At 37.3% G+C, this 18,023-nt stretch overlaps 5 protein-coding genes and 1 long non-coding RNA gene across 8 annotated transcripts; 5 read left to right on the top strand and 1 right to left on the bottom strand.

Annotated features, from left to right (window-relative positions):
* Positions 1-296: 296 nt before the first annotated feature.
* Positions 297-751, top strand: LOC124205409. The gene is made up of 2 exons (XR_006879307.1): positions 297-491; positions 567-751. It is a non-coding gene; the product is annotated as an uncharacterized LOC124205409 (long non-coding RNA).
* Positions 752-792: 41 nt separating this feature from the next.
* On the top strand, positions 793-2,801 carry LOC124205407 (serine protease HTRA2, mitochondrial-like). The gene is made up of 9 exons (XM_046602834.1): positions 793-1,052; positions 1,129-1,237; positions 1,338-1,467; positions 1,591-1,677; positions 1,747-1,874; positions 1,948-2,017; positions 2,085-2,247; positions 2,353-2,515; positions 2,583-2,801. Exons 1-9 carry the CDS (start codon positions 845-847, stop codon positions 2,743-2,745), a joined length of 1,221 nt encoding a protein of 406 aa, XP_046458790.1. The 5' UTR covers positions 793-844; the 3' UTR covers positions 2,746-2,801.
* A 190-nt stretch (positions 2,802-2,991) lies between these two features.
* Positions 2,992-5,297, top strand: LOC124205405 (TAF6-like RNA polymerase II p300/CBP-associated factor-associated factor 65 kDa subunit 6L). Of its 2 annotated transcripts, none has more exons than XM_046602832.1 (6): positions 2,992-3,334; positions 3,397-3,741; positions 3,817-3,990; positions 4,085-4,192; positions 4,255-4,482; positions 4,557-5,297. In XM_046602832.1, the coding sequence occupies exons 1-6, from the start codon at positions 3,152-3,154 to the stop codon at positions 5,124-5,126; spliced, it is 1,608 nt and encodes a 535-aa protein (XP_046458788.1). In that variant the 5' UTR covers positions 2,992-3,151; the 3' UTR covers positions 5,127-5,297. The 2 variants fall into 2 exon arrangements, with proteins under 2 accessions (XP_046458788.1, XP_046458787.1); XM_046602831.1 differs by having other exon boundaries at positions 2,993-3,334; positions 4,082-4,192.
* A 379-nt stretch (positions 5,298-5,676) lies between these two features.
* LOC124205404 (exportin-7-like) lies at positions 5,677-11,193 on the top strand. Of its 2 annotated transcripts, none has more exons than XM_046602829.1 (20): positions 5,677-5,781; positions 6,104-6,199; positions 6,284-6,604; positions 6,659-6,886; positions 6,958-7,158; positions 7,219-7,341; positions 7,405-7,551; positions 7,615-7,696; positions 7,755-8,039; positions 8,110-8,215; positions 8,281-8,401; positions 8,473-8,709; positions 8,771-8,918; positions 8,983-9,206; positions 9,273-9,402; positions 9,481-9,569; positions 9,640-9,762; positions 9,822-9,960; positions 10,032-10,422; positions 10,491-11,193. In XM_046602829.1, exons 1-20 carry the CDS (start codon positions 5,764-5,766, stop codon positions 10,588-10,590), a joined length of 3,309 nt encoding a protein of 1,102 aa, XP_046458785.1. In that variant the 5' UTR covers positions 5,677-5,763; the 3' UTR covers positions 10,591-11,193. The 2 variants fall into 2 exon arrangements, with proteins under 2 accessions (XP_046458785.1, XP_046458786.1); XM_046602830.1 differs by having other exon boundaries at positions 8,479-8,709; positions 10,491-10,919.
* On the bottom strand, positions 10,906-11,730 carry LOC124205408 (H/ACA ribonucleoprotein complex subunit 2-like protein). Its single transcript, XM_046602836.1, has 3 exons — positions 11,417-11,730; positions 11,283-11,355; positions 10,906-11,216 (listed from the first exon to the last, which is right to left on the bottom strand). Exons 1-3 carry the CDS (start codon positions 11,595-11,597, stop codon positions 10,985-10,987), a joined length of 486 nt encoding a protein of 161 aa, XP_046458792.1. The 5' UTR covers positions 11,598-11,730; the 3' UTR covers positions 10,906-10,984.
* On the top strand, positions 11,728-15,026 carry LOC124205406 (eukaryotic peptide chain release factor subunit 1). The gene is made up of 10 exons (XM_046602833.1): positions 11,728-12,069; positions 12,265-12,388; positions 12,512-12,687; positions 12,750-12,877; positions 12,936-13,086; positions 13,157-13,347; positions 13,487-13,616; positions 13,691-13,911; positions 13,980-14,127; positions 14,199-15,026. The coding sequence occupies exons 2-10, from the start codon at positions 12,309-12,311 to the stop codon at positions 14,282-14,284; spliced, it is 1,311 nt and encodes a 436-aa protein (XP_046458789.1). The 5' UTR covers positions 11,728-12,069; positions 12,265-12,308; the 3' UTR covers positions 14,285-15,026.
* Positions 15,027-18,023: the final 2,997 nt, after the last annotated feature.

Below are 18,023 nucleotides of genomic sequence, written 5' to 3'. Positions count from 1 at the left end.
TTAAATTCTGTATTTAATTTATAGTTAAATGAAATTTTTTATTTAAATTCAATATTTTTAATAGTAAATATAATTATTTCTTCGGAGGGTTTTGAACAAGTATTTATTACCTTGATAGTAATAAAGTTCATTAAAAAAATCAATTCTTGCAGTTTGTTCTAGGTTAAAATATAACTTTACTCCACTATGGTTATACATCTATAACTCTGCTTCAACCCCAGAGAAAATTTCCGAGAGGAGTTAACATGGCAGTGGCGCTAGTTACCAGTATTCTATAGCTCTGACCAGAGCTCTGCCATAGATAAAGAAGACTGGTTTCGCATGTCCTATCCTTTTAGCCCTATCCCTACTGACCCCGAGTTTCTGTTTTGCTTGTCCTGCCCCTAGCGGATAAACTGCTGTACTGCACCGTGGCTACCAAGGGTGTTGCAGACGAAAGTTGTTTTCCTTCTGTCTTGGTAAAATTCTTTGCTGGCGTTTAAAAGTTCTAGGTAATTTTTTCATACAAATTTTTACTTAAAAGTCATTTTGTATTAAATTTTGACGTTTGCCAATTGCAAAAGTAGAGAAATCAATTGAATGATTGCAATGGAATAGATGTAAGCAGAGTGTAGAGAACAAAACGTACACTAGAGGGCAGGACAAGCAAAACAGAATCGGGAAAATCGGAGGAAGGGTAGCAAGAATTCTGGCGACAGTTGGCCATGTTAATTTTCTTATGGACAGCATCAACCAGTGGTCTTTGTCTATGGCTCTGCTCTGACCGTATTTTGGGATGAACAAAATTAAGAGTGGCAACCCTGCCTTGAACCATAACAGTAGCTACAATTCATAAACAGTACAAATGTCTTCGATTTATCGTATGATAAAAAAACTTACTTTTATAAACCGAAAGTTTGCCGTCCTTCGTTATAATTCCCTTAAAAGTCGAAATGAATTTTTGCAGAAATACTGTTGGTGTAATATATCGTGGAAGTTAGCAGGAGTTGCCTTAGGAGCTTTCCTGTTCGAGTTCCATTTACACAATAATAAGTTGTTTGCCACTTCTAAAAGTTTGGATTCATTTCATAATAACTTATTTTATTATTTGGGTCATTATCCATTTTCATTTGATTATTGGATTTTAAGGTGGTGAACTTAATGATGAAAGTCCAAGAAAAAAGTGTAATTTCATTGCTGATGTTGTTGAAAAAGTGGCTCCTGGAGTTGTTTTTATTGAAATCAAATCAAATTTAAGGTTTCATGCAGTTATTAAAATCTAATTTTCTTTTGAATCACATTCAACCAACTTAATACTCACATTAAACAAAATTTAAATTTCACATTATGTTTTGCAGGAATTCTTTTTACAATTTTAGTGCTCCACAGCAGACTGTGTCTCATGGGTCAGGTTTTATTATTGAAGGTGATGGATTAATTGTAACAAATGCACATGTTGTCCTTGGACAACCAAATAGTTCGGTACAGGTAAATCATTATGGATGAAATGATAGAGTAAATACTGTATAAAATTGATGGTGAAGTATTAAACACAATGAGTAGGCAAGGAAAAAATTATGCCCTCAATAATATGGAAATTTGTATCTTTAGGTTAAGCTTCATGATGGAAGAATGTTCCAAGGGATTATTGAAAATATTGACACAGTAACTGATCTTGCTACTGTGAGAATTCAATGTGTAAGAAAAACAGCAGCATCTGTTAAAGATGATTATCTCACAAAAATAACATCTTATTGGTTCCTGTAGAAAGGATTACCAACTCTGAAGCTTGGTTCCTCATCTACTGTCAGACCAGGAGAATGGGTAGTTGCAGTTGGCAGTCCTTTATCTCTAACAAACACCATCACTGCTGGAGTGGTATCCTCTATTAATAGGTAAATAAAATAGTGTAGCCTATGTTTAAAAAGCTAAAAGGTATAGCCTATAATTCTGTAAATCTCTTTCTAGGGGAAGCTCAGAGCTTGGATTAAATAAAGGAAAAGAAATGGAATATATTCAGACTGATGCATCAATCACTGTAAATTTAGCAATAGTCATTGTTCTTGTATTTTTAAAAACACAATAACATATGGTCTTATTTTCAGTTTGGTAATTCGGGGGGCCCACTCATTAATCTCGACGGAGAAGTAGTTGGTGTCAACGCTATGAAAGTTACTGCAGGCATTTCTTTCGCAATTCCCATCGATCATGTAAAAGATTTTCTCTCCATTCTCAAGAATTGTTCTTCAAATAAAGGAGTAGAAAAAGGTATTATTCTTTATTAATTTTATGTGTTACAAAGATATTTATATCCAAGATCCTCAGTGTTGTATGTGATTATGTTTTTCCATATATTTTTGTTGTTGCTGTTAGAAAATACTGAGAAGGAGTTTAAACGTCGTTATATGGGTGTTACATTGTTGACTCTTACTACCGAACTGATAACCGAACTACAATTGAGGGGTACTGAACTTCCACCTAATGTAAAACATGGTGTGTTGGTATGGAAAGTTGTTCTTGGAAGTCCGGCACATTGGTAAGACTACGCTAAAATTGTATTGTTTTTTTTTCAAAGATGGATTGATATAAAGATTTTAATATAGGGGAGGACTTCAGCCAGGTGATGTCGTTGTGTCGATAAACGATAAACCTACGATAAATTCTCAGGATATTTACAAAAATCTTGAAGAAAATGAAAGTCAAATTAAAATATCAGTCATCAGGAAACGAGAAATGATTAATTTCCTTATTTCCTTGGAAGATTGATCAAATTAATCTTTTCTGTTTGATTTGTCATGCAAAGAATAAAATTTTAAAATCAACATGAATTTCAATTCTTTTGTATACTTGCAGCTCCAAGAGTTTTTAGTCTGATTTGAGCTTTTGAGGTAGTGATTGTGGAAAAAATTTTGCCCCGCAAGAAGTTTGAATAATCGAATAAGCATTTTTGGCGGGCACATAGTCATACAAGCACTCAGAGCCATCTACTGTTAACAAAATAACTAAATATTGGCGGTGGAATGGAGGTTGTTTGCAGACGGCTCAGTTTGAAATCTCCGGCGTGAAGTCTCCCAGTTTACTAGTTTGCCTCATGAGATTATCTGTTTAATGTTTGTATCAATTGCACTGCTTTTCAATACAAGAGAAACCATCTCTTTGTGTGACAAGAAAGATGAACAATGATGTGAATAATGAGAAGAATTCTGACAAAGCAGGGTCTGAAAAGAAGTTCATCCAAATTTCTCCTGAGTCCATTCAGCTCATTGCTGATTCAGCTGGGTATCCAAATGTACCATCAATTCTTTCAAAAAGTCTTGCTGAAGATACTTCGTATAGATTGAGGGAATTAATACAGGTATAGATATTTTTCTTCTTTTATCATAACTTATCAATTTCAATTGATTGAATGCTTCTTAGAGCTGCAGTCAGATTTTACGTCACAGCAAACGATCTAAACTAACCAAGGATGATGTTAACCTTGCCCTTCGTTGGAGTGATGTTCCACAAGTTCATGGACCCAATTCTACTCCAGAGGATTTTTTGTATTTACCAGAGTTTGATATTTACAGTTCTTTAGACAGAGTAGTGGAACTCACACAGGAATATCCCATTGAAACAGATGTAGAAGTTTACTCTCCTATGAAATTGACAATCCAGTATCTTGCTTTAGATTCTGAAGACAAACTACAACCAGAGATTTATTTTCAATACTTTGAGAAAATTTCTCAGTCTTTACTTAGCACTTCAGAATATGTTGTTAAGGTGAACAGCAGATTGTGTTCTTACAGGTTTACTTAATGGTATGCTTTATCAACTGAAATTTGTATCAAACTGTAGGTGGCTTTGGCCAACTTGCGTGAGAATCCCAAACTGCAGCCCTTGATGCCTACCCTTTCTGGGTTTTTAAGAAATTTAGTTGGGTTCACCAGTGAAAATTCTCATGTTGTCAGAAGGATTCCCAGAATTTTCAATGCACTGTTGAACAATCCTCATCTTCACATTGGATCAGAGGTAGTCACAACACACAATCCATTAAAATATCTATACTGTTGGAATTTTAAAAAAAAAAAAAAAAAAAAAAAAAACTTTTTTACTTATTCAGCAGGAATGTTTCCTTCAGTTGATACAAGATCTTATTTTGAATCATGGAGGAGAGAAATTAGACGACAGCATCTTCCAGCTGATCTCTAGCATTTTACACATTCTAGCCAAAGTATTTATTTTAATACCTTTAACAAAAGTTCTGAATGCTTAAAATTCTTTGTGATTATTCAGTTGTCAATCGATGGCTCAGTCCAAGACGTTGTTCAAAACTTGAAACGTGTCATTGCTGACGCTGATCGTCACATCAGTGTGCAATGTAGGGCATTGATGGCCTTAAGGTGCCTAAGCAGTAATTATCTGGATATTGCCACTGCGGAACATTGGAATGCCTTATTAAATAAACTTTATGGAATGGCCGAAAGTGACAAGGATGTCCTCTACCTGGAAGATGCTTTAATTGTATTGTTATTTTTAGTGTGCATATCATTTTACAATGTTTATTTATGTTTCTTTTCCACTCTTAAAAAATTTAGAGTGCTGTCATTGATGTCCTGCGCTACAAGATGAGAATATTGGAGGAAACCGCAGACGCAGATAAAAGCAGTTTGATGCCAGAGCAGTTATGGAATAAGGGATGGGAAATTTATCGACTAACCAGTGAACTGATGGGCTCATCGGTACTTCGCATCGGTCATTTTCCATTATCACTTTGCCAGCAAGTTCAGAGAGATCGTGCCGAGAAAGTTGGTGATTCCTGTGATGAACTCTACTGGACTTTAAAGACACTGCATAAGCCTGTACCTCAGTCCAGATGGCGATACAACCTCAACGGAAAACCTCACGATCCGCCAGTACCTATCGATCTCTTTGATGTCTTTGATTATTCTGACAGGAACCCTCTTCGAATGGCTAACATAAATCTCCGTGTCAGAAACTGGAAACAACGACCTGTGCAATTGTTGAAGAAAAAGGTATCGCCCTGCGTTAAGGGATCACCTTCCAACTTTGCCATTTTATCTAATTCAAAGTTCAAATGTTTGTCAAAGTGTTTTCTCGCCAACTCAACGTTGTTTTTCTACAATCCGGTTGATTTAATTTTGTAAAAATGTTCGTTCGGAATTCATCCCGCAAAAAATTGTTACATAGGAAAAAATATGGTTCTCAATGTTTCACGAATATAAAGTGTCGGAATTGTAGGTTATTTCAGCTATGAATTGCGTTGTAAATTAAATTAACATAAACATTTGAGAATAAAAATTCCTCACAGAACAAAACTAATGAAGACAGTGTAGATAAAAATCAATTCCATGGAAAAAGAGTATTTAAGATTAAAATTTGACATTTTCGAAACATGATGTCATAAAATCACGTTACCTCTAATTTTTTAATTAAGCTCGTAGTATTTTTTAAGTAGGCTACAGCCTACAGCTACACTTTTGATAAATTTTTACTTGAATTGAGCAGATCTAGGAATTTTAAAATTTCATATTATTTGCGCCAACAGCATTGTCTCATAACACGTTAAGAAGATTGATGGAATATCCAATGAAAATAAATTAGAATTCAGTTATTAGCTATTAGACTGACAAAAATAATTTATTCTACCTATTTTTTTTTCTTTTGTTCATAACATGAAATTACCAATTTCATCGTTATTTTTTGTTAAAGTAAGCCATCTACCGGCGTAGTATCAACCATCCAACCAGTAGAGAACGAAAAGTGTAAAATTTTCGAAGCATCATGGCCGAAGAGGCACTGGTATAAACAAACTGTTTTGAATGAATTAGATTAGCTTAGAAAATCCATTTTATTAAAAAATTCCTTCTATGTTTTGCACTTCATTATTTCTTCTTTCATTTGGACTCACAATTGTATCCCTCCACCAATTTGCTTGTATTTCACAAGACAACTTCCACTACACAGTCTATTGTTGATTTTCTATTATTTATCAAAGGGGATATTGTAGGGATATATCTACATTAAATATTCTTAGCAACATATTTTGATCTTATTCTCTCTTATAGATGACAAATAATTCTGTTTTAATGGGTGTCTTTAAATTTTTTTTTCTACAATTTAGGAAGTCCGCCAGCTTGAAATTCTTTGCAAGAATCTTTATGAATCTACTAATGCTTCTGAAAGAGCAGATGCTGAGAAGGCTTTGGTTGGATTTCAGGTCTGTAGCAACCATGCTTCAACTAAGGTTTTCTTTCACTTTATAAATGAAATGTGCTAATCTTTCCCTCTTTAACAAAATTAGAATTCACCAACTAGCCTCAATAAATGTCAGTTACTTCTTGAACGAGGAGACTCCTCCTACAGCCAATTGCTAGCTGCAACAACACTCACAAGGCTATGTTCCAGACCATCACCTGTTTTAACTTTACAACAACGGTTGGATATAAGGAATTACATTTTGAGTTACTTGATGGCCAGACCAAAGCTAGCTCCTTTCGTCACACAAGCACTCATTACCCTCTATGCTCGCATTACTAAACTTGGCTGGTTTGAGTTTTCCCCTGACAAGGAAAATGATTATGTGTTTCGGAATGTCATTGGTGATGTTTCCCAATTTTTACAGGTAAACATAATTCAATCTTAAAAATTATTCCATTTTAATTTTTTTTTCTTTCAGAGCTCTGTAGTGGAACATGCTGGGATTGGGGTTCAATTGCTATGGCAGTTGGTATCAGAAATGAACCAACTGAGTGAATCTGATGCTACACTGACATTAACCAAGCACCGGAAAATCGCATCTAGTTTTCGCGATGTTCATTTATATGAAATCTTTCAACTCAGCTGTACTCTTTTGCGAAACACATTAGAAAATTTCCGAAACATGAATTTTGAGGATCAAGGACAAGTGAGTTCTTTTTTCACATGTACACCCTATATCATCTTTAATAATTTTTTTTTCTTTTTAACTTAACTTAGCATAATTTGTTAAACCAATTGCTGCGCTTGGCCCATAATTGCCTCACCTACGATTTCATTGGCACTTCCACTGACGAATCGTCGGACGATTTGACCACTGTTCAAATGCCCACTCAATGGCGGCCCGCTCTACTTGATCCAGCAACACTTCAGCTCTTTTTTGATTTGTACGATGCTCTGCCTTCATCTCTTTCACCAATGGTATTCATCTTAAACCAATTTATTCATTCTGAAGCTAGAACCATTATTTTGGTTTTCTAGGCTTTATCGTGTCTCGTACAAATGGCTGCCGTCCGTCGATCTTTATTTGATAATGCCGAAAGAGCCAAATTCTTGAACCATGTTGTGACGGGAGTTAAACGAATTTTGCAGCAAAATGCACAGGCAAGGAATTTTTCATTGTTTAATTGTCATTAACAATTTAATTGAGTCTTGTATGTTATTTAGAGCCTGAGCGAACCTAATAATTATCATGAATTCTGTCGTCTGTTAGCCCGACTTAAGACTAACTATCAACTTGGAGAATTAGTCATGGTTGATCACTATAGGGATGTAATTCAGCTAATAGCAAAATTCACGGTGGAAAGTTTACAGGTTCGTGTGTTTCTTTAAATTTATTACACGTAAATTTTAAGCGACGATTTCTCTCTGATCTAGATGTGGCAATTTGCACCCAATTCAGTACATTATTTGCTGTCACTTTGGCAACGAATGGTTGCTTCAGTACCATACGTAAAAGGTAACATTAAATTTGAATTGAAATTTGAATAAATTGATGGACGTTTTCCCTTGAATAGCAACCGAACCGCATTACCTTGAGACCTACACGCCTGAAGTGACCTCAGCGTATGTTCAGTCGCGACTTGAAGCAGTTGCCATGGTTATGAGGGAAGGTCTAGAAGATCCACTCGATGATATGGGTCTCGTGCAACAGCAGCTTGAACAAATAAGTGTCATTATGCGAATGGATTATGCCAAGACATGCTCTTTGCTCATTAGCCTCTTCGAACAATCCGCGCAGTCATTCCAAGAACTTGTCAGGTCCCCTATTGCGACTACTGTGGATTTGGCCATACAGGAAGGTTTGTTAGGATTCAAGAATTTTCAGTTTAATTGAGATATTGTCTGAATAACACACGCTTTTTTGTGTAGGTCGATTAACGTGGCTAGTTTACATAATCGGTGCTGCCATTGGCGGTCGCGTGTCCTTCACTTCGAGTGATGAACATGATTCGATGGATGGAGAATTAGTTTGCCGGTTTGTTGATTTTGTTTTCAGACTTAAGACTTTTGTCTTGATTTACATCAAATTTTGTATTGCAGCGTTTTACAGTTGATGAACTTGACCGATAGTCGATTGCAAGTTACTGGTGGATGTGAAAAATTGGAATTAGCTATGCTTTCCTTCTTTGAACAGTTCCGCAAGATTTACGTTGGCGATCAAGTAATCCTGCTGTCGGAAGAAAAACAAAAAATAATGAGCATAAAATTTTATTTTTAATTACTTTGTCCTAGGTACAGATGACGTCAAAAGTCTATAGAGGGCTTTCCGATGTATTAGGTCTTCGCGACGAGTCTATGGTCTTGAGTGTGTTTGTGCGAAAGATTATTACGAATTTGAAATATTGGAGTCATCGGGAACCTATAGTAGCCAAAACTCTCTTGCTTCTTAATGAACTATGCGTTGGTTACAGCAGTGTACGTAAGCTGGTTAAACTTGAAGAGATCCAGTTCATTTTACAAAACCACACGGTAGTACAAGTTATCCTTTCCGGTTAACTTCTTTCGCTTACTATTGCTCTTCTTTTTGCAGAGTGAACATTTTCCATTCCTGGGTCCAAACGTTGACGTTAGCGAAATGAAGTGTCGAACAACATTTTATACATCGATGGGCCGCTTATTATTGGTGGATTTGGGTGAAGACGAAGATCGTTTTGAGCAGTTCATGTTACCGTTAGCCAGTAATATTTATTCATTAATATACAATCTGTGCATTTTCTTTAAATTTAACTCGTTTTCCTATAGGTGCATTTGATTCCCTAGGAGCTCTATTGACACAGGCGGACTCCCCCATGTTTAGTCAAGTCGAGGAGGCGCAAAAATGTGTTATTGGATTGGCTAGAGATCTGCGAGGCCTGGCATTCGCCTTTAATACCAAGCAATCTTACATGATGCTCTTTGATTGGTTATATCCTGATTATGCGGCTGTGTATCTCAGAGCATTGCAGCTGTGGTACCATCAGCCACAGGTAGAAAATTGCAAAGTTGCTTTTTGATTCATTATCTAATTCTGTAAATTTTGCAAATCCGAACAGGTGACAAGTCCATTGCTGAAGCTTTTTGCCGAGTTGGTGCAAAATCGGAGTCAACGGTTGCAATTTGATTCCACTTCCCCGAACGGTGTCCTACTATTCCGTGAGGCCTCAAAAGTTCTCTGCTCATACGGTATAACATTTTTTTTTTTTTTGGGGGGGGGGGATTATGATCGAGCTAAATTAATTGCGGTTTCATTCCTTCATTTAGGTGGTCGAATTTTGAGTGTTGAAGTGCCCAAAGAACAAATTTACGCTGCAAAATTTAAAGGCATCTCAGTGTGTTTTTCTCTGCTTAAGGTGAACAATAATTTATTCTGTCTCTCAAAAGAAACTTTTTTTTTCTAACGTATGTAAACCTGCATTACAGGCAGCTTTGTGTGGCGGATATGTTAACTTCGGAGTCTTCCGTCTCTATGGCGATACTGCCCTAGACGACGCTCTTGGCACTTTCGTCAAAATGCTCATGTCTATACCACAAAGTGATCTCTTAGTAAGTAAAGTCCCTATTGGTTTAACATTACAGTATCTAAATATTACTTCTGTAAATAGGCTTATCCAAAGTTGAGTCAGACCTACTATGTGTTGTTGGAGTGTCTTGCTCAAGATCACATGGTGTTTCTCAGCTCGTTAGAGCCGCATGTTTTCCTATACATTCTCTCGACTGTCCAAGAAGGCCTCACTGCACTAGGTATATTTGAACAGTAAATATTTTAATGAATGGTAATCGAACTCAATGTAACGAGAAAATTCCACCAATAGATACCATGATCTGCACGGGCTGCTGCAATACGCTAGATCATATCGTAACCTACGTCTTTCGCCAGTTGACGGCTAAAGGCAAAAAGGCTCGAAAGGTTGTAGAACAGCAGCAGGGTGCGCAACTCATTCGTTTGATGGAAATCCGACCAGAACTACTGCAACAGATGCTGAGTTGTATCTTGAACATCGTTATGTTTGAAGAATGCCGAAATCAGTATTCCATGTCCCGTCCTTTGCTTGGCCTCATTTTGTTGAACGAAGACTATTTTGGCCAATTGCGTCAATCCATCATTCGCAGTCAGCCAGTCGACAAGCAGAGCCTTATGGCTCAGTGGTTCGACAACTTGATGGACGGAATCGAGAGGAATGTCACCGCCAAAAACCGAGACAGGTAAACTTGTAAATTTTGTTTCCTTTTAAAAGTTATTATTCTATATTTCTTCATTCAACAAATTTCAGATTTACGCAAAACCTATCACTCTTCCGGCGAGATGTTAACGAATCGTTGAAAGGACCAGTGAATAACCCATTGATATCCAACAACGACATGATGACTTAGCAAACCTCATTCAATCGAACTTCTTGTTCCTTCGCGGATGACGTTCGTTTATTATCTTTTTCATCAATTAGTGAAGAGTCCACACCAAGTTATCATCATGGAATGTTTCACAGGCGTATCAGTGTTGCATGAAAGTATTGAACCCACTTTCGTATGCTCCACCTTTTTGTTGTTTTTTGCTTGCAACAAGGCTAATTTTGTATCACATCCACCCAAGTCACTTTTTTTTTGCTTTACTTTCTGTGTAACCAAGATGAGGAAATGAGTCGACAGTGATGTATGGAGTAAAAATGTGAATTCTGAAAAAAAAGCATCCAAATTCTGAAAAAGTGTAATCATTTTCAATGTCAAATTAGTATGACTGATGAAGGAGCTTGGATGAAAGAGGAATTCATTAACATTGAGGAGGGATGGTTTTAAGTTCAGCAGCAAGTTCATCAAAAGAAGTTTGATAGTCAGGATGTTCTTTGATAAGCACCATCAAAGATGTTCGCTTCAGTCCCAGAGAATGACCAAGTTCAAGTCTTGATGGAGTGTAGATGTAAGGAATATTCTTTTCTTCACACACTGCAGGCATGTGGCACATAATATCTACAGGAGTAACATCACCAGCAAAAATGACCAACCTGAAAAAAGAAAAATAATTTGTTAACACATTAAGAATATCACAAGATTTTGTTTTTTGTATTTACCCTTTTTCACCTAGTCGAATTCTTCTCTGTACATCCTTGAGGCCGTTTCTCACATATCCCTTGTGTGGGGCAGCTAGAAGCAAGAAACATATTTGAACTTACTGAATGAAAATATAACCAAAAAATTAACTAACCTTTCTTAAGAAGTTTATAGATCCGTTTAGTGAGCTTCCTGCTAGCCATTGGTTTAGCAATGATGCTGACATGATTCATCAACTCATCATAGCTACTCTTGTCTGATTTTCCCTCGACCTGTGATGTTTCCATGGCATCGGTTTCTTCTTCCTTGATAACCTGCTTTGATTTCTTGGCCATTTTTCTTTTTGTTTTAAATTTAAACTGTTAACTTAAATGCAGTAGCTACGGTAGTATGAGCACGTGTGGTTTTCAAGCTCGTCGATTTTTTTGCCTAGCTCTTGACTTTCGCGTCGTCTGGATTTAGACGTTGCCAATAGCTCGTAGCATCAACTTGTAAACTGAAACCTTGACATTTATAATAAAAAACTAAAAAATGCTGCCGATAATAATACTTTTCATAGTTTCTTATTGACAAATAATTTATAGGAAACTTAAAATTGGGTAAATTTTGACAAATTGGTGGACCAATATCAAATCGATTTCGTAGCCTACTTGTAATTATTTCGATATCGAAATCACGGAATCCACGACCCATGTGCTGGTGTGAAGCGGTGTTCTGAGAAAGTGTTTTACGTGAGCAACTCGTGTAATTTTTATAAACCCTTTTTTTCGTCCACGACAAAGATTCCCACTTGTTTTTTATAGTGAGGTAATTATCTATTTGTCTTTCTTGTTTAAGAGCAAATGAAGAATTTCATATTGAGAGAAAGCTGTCGTCGCCATGTTTTTCGATGTGACCACGTCTGTCATAGACAAATTCCTATTTTTCTGTCATGCCGACCGTCTATAAAGACCACTTTAACAAACTATACCTTTTCATTTAAACTGTAATTGGTTTACTCAGGTTTCATCTATTTGCTGCTTTCCTATAGCCCCTAAACCAGTGTCATGGAGGAGAACTCTGCAGATAGGAATGTTGAGATCTGGAAGATCAAAAAACTCATCAAAAGCTTGGAACTTGCAAGAGGGTAATTTGCCTCATGAGATAACATGTCTCAGAATTATGGCAGTAATTGACAGGGCATGTCAAGCTGTTGCTTAACAACTGCTCAACAAGTGAATAAAGTTTAATGAAACACTTTCTTCTTTAGAAATGGTACAAGCATGATTTCGCTCATCATCCCTCCTAAAGATCAGATTGCTCGGATCAGCAAAATGTTGGCTGATGAATTCGGTACTGCCTCCAATATTAAATCTCGAGTAAACAGGCTCTCTGTCCTGGGTGCCATCACATCTGTCCAACAGAGATTAAAACTGTATGCCAAAGGTATGTGTTGTTATTTATGCTTGTTTCTTGATTAACCTTAATAATTTTCTTTGATTTGCCAGTACCCCCTAATGGTTTGGTCATATATTGTGGAACAATTGTCACAGAAGAGGGTAAAGAGAAGAAAGTGAACATTGATTTTGAGCCTTTCAAGCCCATCAATACATCACTGTATTTGTGTGACAACAAGGTATGGTTTTTTTTTGTTATTTTTAAGGTTTTCAAAGATAAATCATGAGTGAATTCAGTTCCATACAGAAGCCTTGACAGCATTGTTAGCTGACGATAACAAATTTGGTTTCATTATTATGGATGGTAACGGGGCGTTGTTTGGAACACTCCAAGGAAACACGAGAGAAGTTTTACATAAATTTACTGTCGAATTACCCAAAAAGCACGGTAAGCATCATTTCTAATTATTGGTGCTATTTTGTGAATTCTATAATTTCATGTGACGCTGTTTATGTAGGACGTGGTGGTCAGTCTGCCTTGCGTTTCGCCCGTTTACGTATGGAAAAGCGACACAATTACGTCCGTAAAGTGGCCGAGGTAGCCACTCAAATGTTCATATCCAACGATAAGGTGACGGCTGCAGGCCTCATCTTAGCAGGAAGTGCTGACTTCAAGACGGAGCTCTCTCAATCGGATATGTTCGATCCGGTAAGCAAGCAGTTATTACATTTCACAAACCGAAATCATCTGGACTTTGGTCTCTGACTAGAATCTCGTATTTCAGTTCCATGATTGGTATTACCTTTCTCATTCCCGCTAGTTGTAACTGGTTTCTTTCTTTTGATAGAGATTGCAAGTCAAAATTATCAAGATGGTCGACATCTCTTACGGTGGTGAAAACGGCTTCAACCAGGCAATCGAGCTTGCAGCAGAGAGTCTTGCCAATGTGAAGTTTATCCAGGAAAAGAAGCTGATTGGTTAGTTGTTTTTTTGGATTAAATTACCTTTTATGTGTTAACCTAACGGTGGTGTTATGTTTCTTCTCACGTAGGTCGATACTTTGATGAAATCAGCCAGGATACGGGCAAGTACTGCTTTGGTGTCGACGATACGCTGAAAGCACTGGAACTTGGCGCTGTTGAAATTCTCATTTGTTGGGAGAATTTGGACATTATGCGCTACATGCTCAAGATTCCCGGTACGGAAGCGACCAAAGTTCTGCACTTAACGCCCGAACAGCAAAAAGACAACACGCATTTCACGGACAAGGATGTAATTAACTATTTGTTATTTATAATTATTTTAGAAAATGTCTTAACATGGAATTTTATTATCATTAGAGCGGTACCGAAATGGAATTGATAGAAAGTCAGCCGCTACTGGAGTGGCTGGCAAACAATTATAAATCGTTTGGTGCGACGCTTGAAATCATCACCGATAAATCCCAAGAAGGCTCCCAGTTCGTCAGAGGGTTTGGTGGCATTGGAGGTCAGACTTTTGAATTGCACTACCCTTTACATGATCCTGTTTATTAATATTCTTTTCTTTGAATGAAACAGGCATTTTACGCTACAAGGTGGATATGCAAAGTTTACAAGGCGACGGCCCTCTGGACGATCAAGTCTACGATTTGGACGATTATTAAGACACCCTCTAGGATTATCATCAACGGTTTCGGACCATTTATCACGCATCCAACGGATAAAATAAAGTTTTTTTCCCTGCATATGACACCCGTCGATTGCGTTCAGCTGTTACTTTTTTCTTTCCAACTTGAACGCTGCAACGAACTTGTTTTTCCTGTTCAATCGGAGCGGGAAAAAATGTGGAAGAAATCATCAAGAGTGCATCAATTCCTCTTCTATTTTTTTTCTTTTCTATTTTTACATTGGACTGGAGGGGAAATCTTAGGTGAAATTATGCGATTGTCATATTTTTTTTGAAATTTTTTTTTCTCGGTAGGGAAATATGAATTGACTACCGCAATTTCAAGAACTTTATATGAAATGAATTTATGTTTGCTGGTTTATTCACACACAAACACAAGCGGGGATCGTCTTTCATCGTTCCTCGTCGAGTGACGTCTGGGTTTTCCTACCTAGAATCTGAAACAAGTCACTTCGATAAAACAAAAATGAAAAATTAATGGGGGGACGCTCGTGTTTCAATTCTCCATCCATAGTTTTCTTTTGCTGCATCAACACTTGCGTATTTTTTAACTATTCCTTTCAAGAAAAACAAACAAACAAAATCTTCTTCACTGAACATTGTTCATACTTTTTTTTTGTCATTCTGTCGTTTTGAGTTTGTGGAACACGAGTTTTGTCGAAAGATTTACCTCCGTGAAATACACACTTGCCGACACGTGGTGTTGGTTTGAGTTGGAATTTGATTGTCCTGGTTTAAAATTTTTTTTTTTTCCAGTACCTTCATTTCGAACGGAAGTTTTGAACTTATCAAATTTATTTATTGTCGTGATGAGGTGGTGGCTGGGCAGAAGAAAATGGACCCGCTCTCTGGTTGGCAGCTTAGAAAGTTTTGAGGTAAATGACTTAATAATTTCTTCTTTTCTTTTGTTAAGTGAACGACACTTTTTGGGAACACACAAATTTGGGAAGAAGAAAAATGAAAAACAGATCGGTGTCGGTAGGCCTTGATGAATTTCTAGTAAAACCCACATTTGCCTATAAGAAAATTATGTGTCCAACTTTCTCTTTTTCCAGAAGAAAAAAATACCAAATGAAAGTTTCTTGGTCATGTTTACTCAATTAGACTGTAACTTCCAATTTCGTGGCATTGGCGAGAGATATGAAACGTTAGGACGGAGCTCACGCGCCTGGAAAAAGAAAAGAAAATTGGTAATCAGGGACGTTTGAATACAAAAACAAAACAAAATCGTATTTGGGGCATGAAATTTTCGCCCTTATTTTCGTCCGTCGCTGATGCGCCGCTCGGCGCCGTGTATATTAAGCTTATTATTTCCACGAGTATTCAAAATATGCAAATCAGTTGATGTCAAGTCCATTAAAAACTCATTTGAACTGTTATTCACGTTTGCCGTCCGGATTATTTCAGGGCATCAGAAAAGATTTAAACTGCATTCGCCGAAGAAATGAGCCCCAAATTTAACTGTTAACAATGGCGGCGGCGGCTGACGTTATTATTTTTGTTACGTTTTTTCACTCGTTTATGGCCTCCCATCTCTTTCCGTCGGAGGTGCGAGCTGCTGGGCATCACAAAACAAAGTGCAAAGCGACAAGCGAACAACATCAAGGGAATCTCCAACAAATATTTGATTACCCGCCACACACACCACTATAGTCATAGAATCCGGGTGGGTAGAAGAAAAAATCGATCGGGCGCTGCTGCTGGAATAACTTGACGGCACTAAAGGGATCGCAATAAACAAGAAGAAAATGGGTTCATATACGACTTGATTCATTTTGAACGGAGAAACAAACTACACATACACGCTTATATTCCCTCCTTCCATCGCTGGATGTTTTTTCTTGTATCCATCCCCTTCCAGTCAACAGGTCGGTCGATAAATGCAAAAAAATAAAAATAAATCCTGCGGATGCGCTTCGTTAAAAAGGTCAAATTGCTTTTTTCCCCGATGTCAAGTTGGAAATATAAATTTTTTTTTCTAGCGGCTGCGCCTCTTTCAGTTTGCAACAATTGGATTATATACCATTGCGGCCACTCCCACCACCTCCTCCTTGCTCGAAAGGTATACAATTTATTCAAATCTGTGAATAATTTTCCTTTGATTAACGACCGGTTGTATACACACAGAACGTCTGGCTGCATAATTTTCAAATATTCTACCGGGTGGTAGAAGAACACAGCAGCATAGGGCAGCCTTTATAATGTCTGGTTTACAGAGTCCTATATTACACGGAAGAAGAAGCCTTTGGAAATGAATGTATTTTCTACACAGACGAGCGATGTGCTGAGCGTGTGTGTATACTGTTTTCAGCTTTGAATTCGCTTCTTGTTCTTACACATATAGGTACTTTTTCTTCTCTCTCTCTCTCTCTCTATGTTGTGTGTTTCCTCCTCCTCCCGTGGAAAAGCTGCTGATCGATAAAACTTGACTGGGTTCCAGCCACCAAGCCTTTAACATTGTCCGCGTTTGGCTGCCCTGGCTGGACTGGAGAGTCTGTCTGTCCTATGTGAATATATATAATACACAAGGAAGAATATAAAAGAAATATACTACCGCCGAATAACACATAGACCGGTCGATAAATAGATGTCTAAAGTATATATATCTATTGTGTGTAGTATAGTCAGTACGTCTTAGACACAAGCCACCATTTGGCTAATCTCCAAGAATAAAAGTTGAAAATTTTATTCACCCTCCCCTTCTGCTTCTCTATTCCCTTTTGTGCAATACGTTTTTGTGTCTGAATAACTTCAAAGGCCCGCGCCGCATATAGGAAAGAAGAAAACGTACTACGTAACGTTATTTACTATAATGATAAATAAAATGCCGATAAAGGAGCTAGTTCAAATATGGCCAAGTTTGATGTGTTCATTTCTCTCGTGAGCCTTTAGTACACTATTTATTCAAAAGTTCAATATAATACAAGAGTCTTCCAAAAAAGCCTCATATATACGATCCTAGCGATCCTAGAGTACACACAGCAGAGGATCAACTCGGGTTGGTTTCTCCTTGAATTATGTATCATACCACCGGGGGGTTACACACACACACACTCGACAGATAGAAATCCGAGTGATTTTTTGTGCTGCTGCAGTTTCGACTGTATAGTATATATAGGTTTCACTAGTGTATGTAGTATATACGTAATAGAGACTAGAGTATATCCTCTCTTATTTTTTCCCCCGTCTCCTGTGTCGCACATCTTCACGCGGACGCCTAGCATATCAACAGCCGAATAATAAAAAAAGCCCGACTTCTTTTCTTTTTTCTAGCCGGGATATTTATATACTCATGGACTAGAATATTCAAGGAGGGACGAGCCCACGTAATATTGATCATCATAGAAAGGAGAAGTGAAAGGGATCCTTTTCTTCTTCTTCTTTTTCAACAGTTGATGTAGTAGTGCCATCACGGAGATAGTCGGGGGCGGAAATCTTTTAAAAAAGATGGACGATGCTCAAGAATATCATAACCTCGAGTATTACTGTTACAGAATAATGCTATAACGATTTGTTCATTGCATTCTTCGTATATATACCTACACCAATTGATGTTAGGAAGTACTCCAGCAGTCTACATCTAATCCAATATCGCATTTCTAAAGGGAGAGAGAGAGAGAGAAATAAATTAAATTATGAAGCAGTCGAAACAATGGACATCTAAAACTACGGTATGTGTCGTTTTCGTCGGGTATATAGTCCTTTGAGACTGATGA

This window comes from Daphnia pulex, chromosome 10 (assembly GCF_021134715.1).
Source record: "Daphnia pulex isolate KAP4 chromosome 10, ASM2113471v1".
Classification (NCBI taxonomy): domain Eukaryota; kingdom Metazoa; phylum Arthropoda; class Branchiopoda; order Diplostraca; family Daphniidae; genus Daphnia; species Daphnia pulex.
Note: the sequence above shows the minus strand (reverse complement) of the source record. Positions and strands in the feature narration are given on the sequence as shown.

What these genes read in the sequence shown, in the direction of transcription:
- LOC124205407 (XM_046602834.1), top strand. Translation starts at nt 845, where the DNA reads ATGTCTTCGATTTATCGTATGATAAAAAAACTTACTTTTATAAACCGA. An exon ending in GAAATCAAATCAAATTTAAG is followed by an intron (nt 1,238 to 1,337) that starts GTTTCATGCAGT and finishes TATGTTTTGCAG; the next exon opens with GAATTCTTTTTACAATTTTA. An exon ending in AACCAAATAGTTCGGTACAG is followed by an intron (nt 1,468 to 1,590) that starts GTAAATCATTAT and finishes TTGTATCTTTAG; the next exon opens with GTTAAGCTTCATGATGGAAG.
- LOC124205405 (XM_046602831.1), top strand. Translation starts at nt 3,152, where the DNA reads ATGAACAATGATGTGAATAATGAGAAGAATTCTGACAAAGCAGGGTCT. An exon ending in GATTGAGGGAATTAATACAG is followed by an intron (nt 3,335 to 3,396) that starts GTATAGATATTT and finishes AATGCTTCTTAG; the next exon opens with AGCTGCAGTCAGATTTTACG. An exon ending in ACCTGGAAGATGCTTTAATT is followed by an intron (nt 4,483 to 4,556) that starts GTATTGTTATTT and finishes TAAAAAATTTAG; the next exon opens with AGTGCTGTCATTGATGTCCT.
- LOC124205404 (XM_046602829.1), top strand. An exon ending in TTTTGCAGCAAAATGCACAG is followed by an intron (nt 7,342 to 7,404) that starts GCAAGGAATTTT and finishes TATGTTATTTAG; the next exon opens with AGCCTGAGCGAACCTAATAA. An exon ending in TCACGGTGGAAAGTTTACAG is followed by an intron (nt 7,552 to 7,614) that starts GTTCGTGTGTTT and finishes TCTCTGATCTAG; the next exon opens with ATGTGGCAATTTGCACCCAA.
- LOC124205408 (XM_046602836.1), bottom strand. Translation starts at nt 11,597, where the DNA reads ATGGCCAAGAAATCAAAGCAGGTTATCAAGGAAGAAGAAACCGATGCC. An exon ending in CTATAAACTTCTTAAGAAAG is followed by an intron (nt 11,356 to 11,416) that starts GTTAGTTAATTT and finishes TCTTGCTTCTAG; the next exon opens with CTGCCCCACACAAGGGATAT. An exon ending in ATTCGACTAGGTGAAAAAGG is followed by an intron (nt 11,217 to 11,282) that starts GTAAATACAAAA and finishes TTCTTTTTTCAG; the next exon opens with GTTGGTCATTTTTGCTGGTG.
- LOC124205406 (XM_046602833.1), top strand. Translation starts at nt 12,309, where the DNA reads ATGGAGGAGAACTCTGCAGATAGGAATGTTGAGATCTGGAAGATCAAA. An exon ending in AGCTTGGAACTTGCAAGAGG is followed by an intron (nt 12,389 to 12,511) that starts GTAATTTGCCTC and finishes TTTCTTCTTTAG; the next exon opens with AAATGGTACAAGCATGATTT. An exon ending in CGAATTACCCAAAAAGCACG is followed by an intron (nt 13,087 to 13,156) that starts GTAAGCATCATT and finishes CTGTTTATGTAG; the next exon opens with GACGTGGTGGTCAGTCTGCC.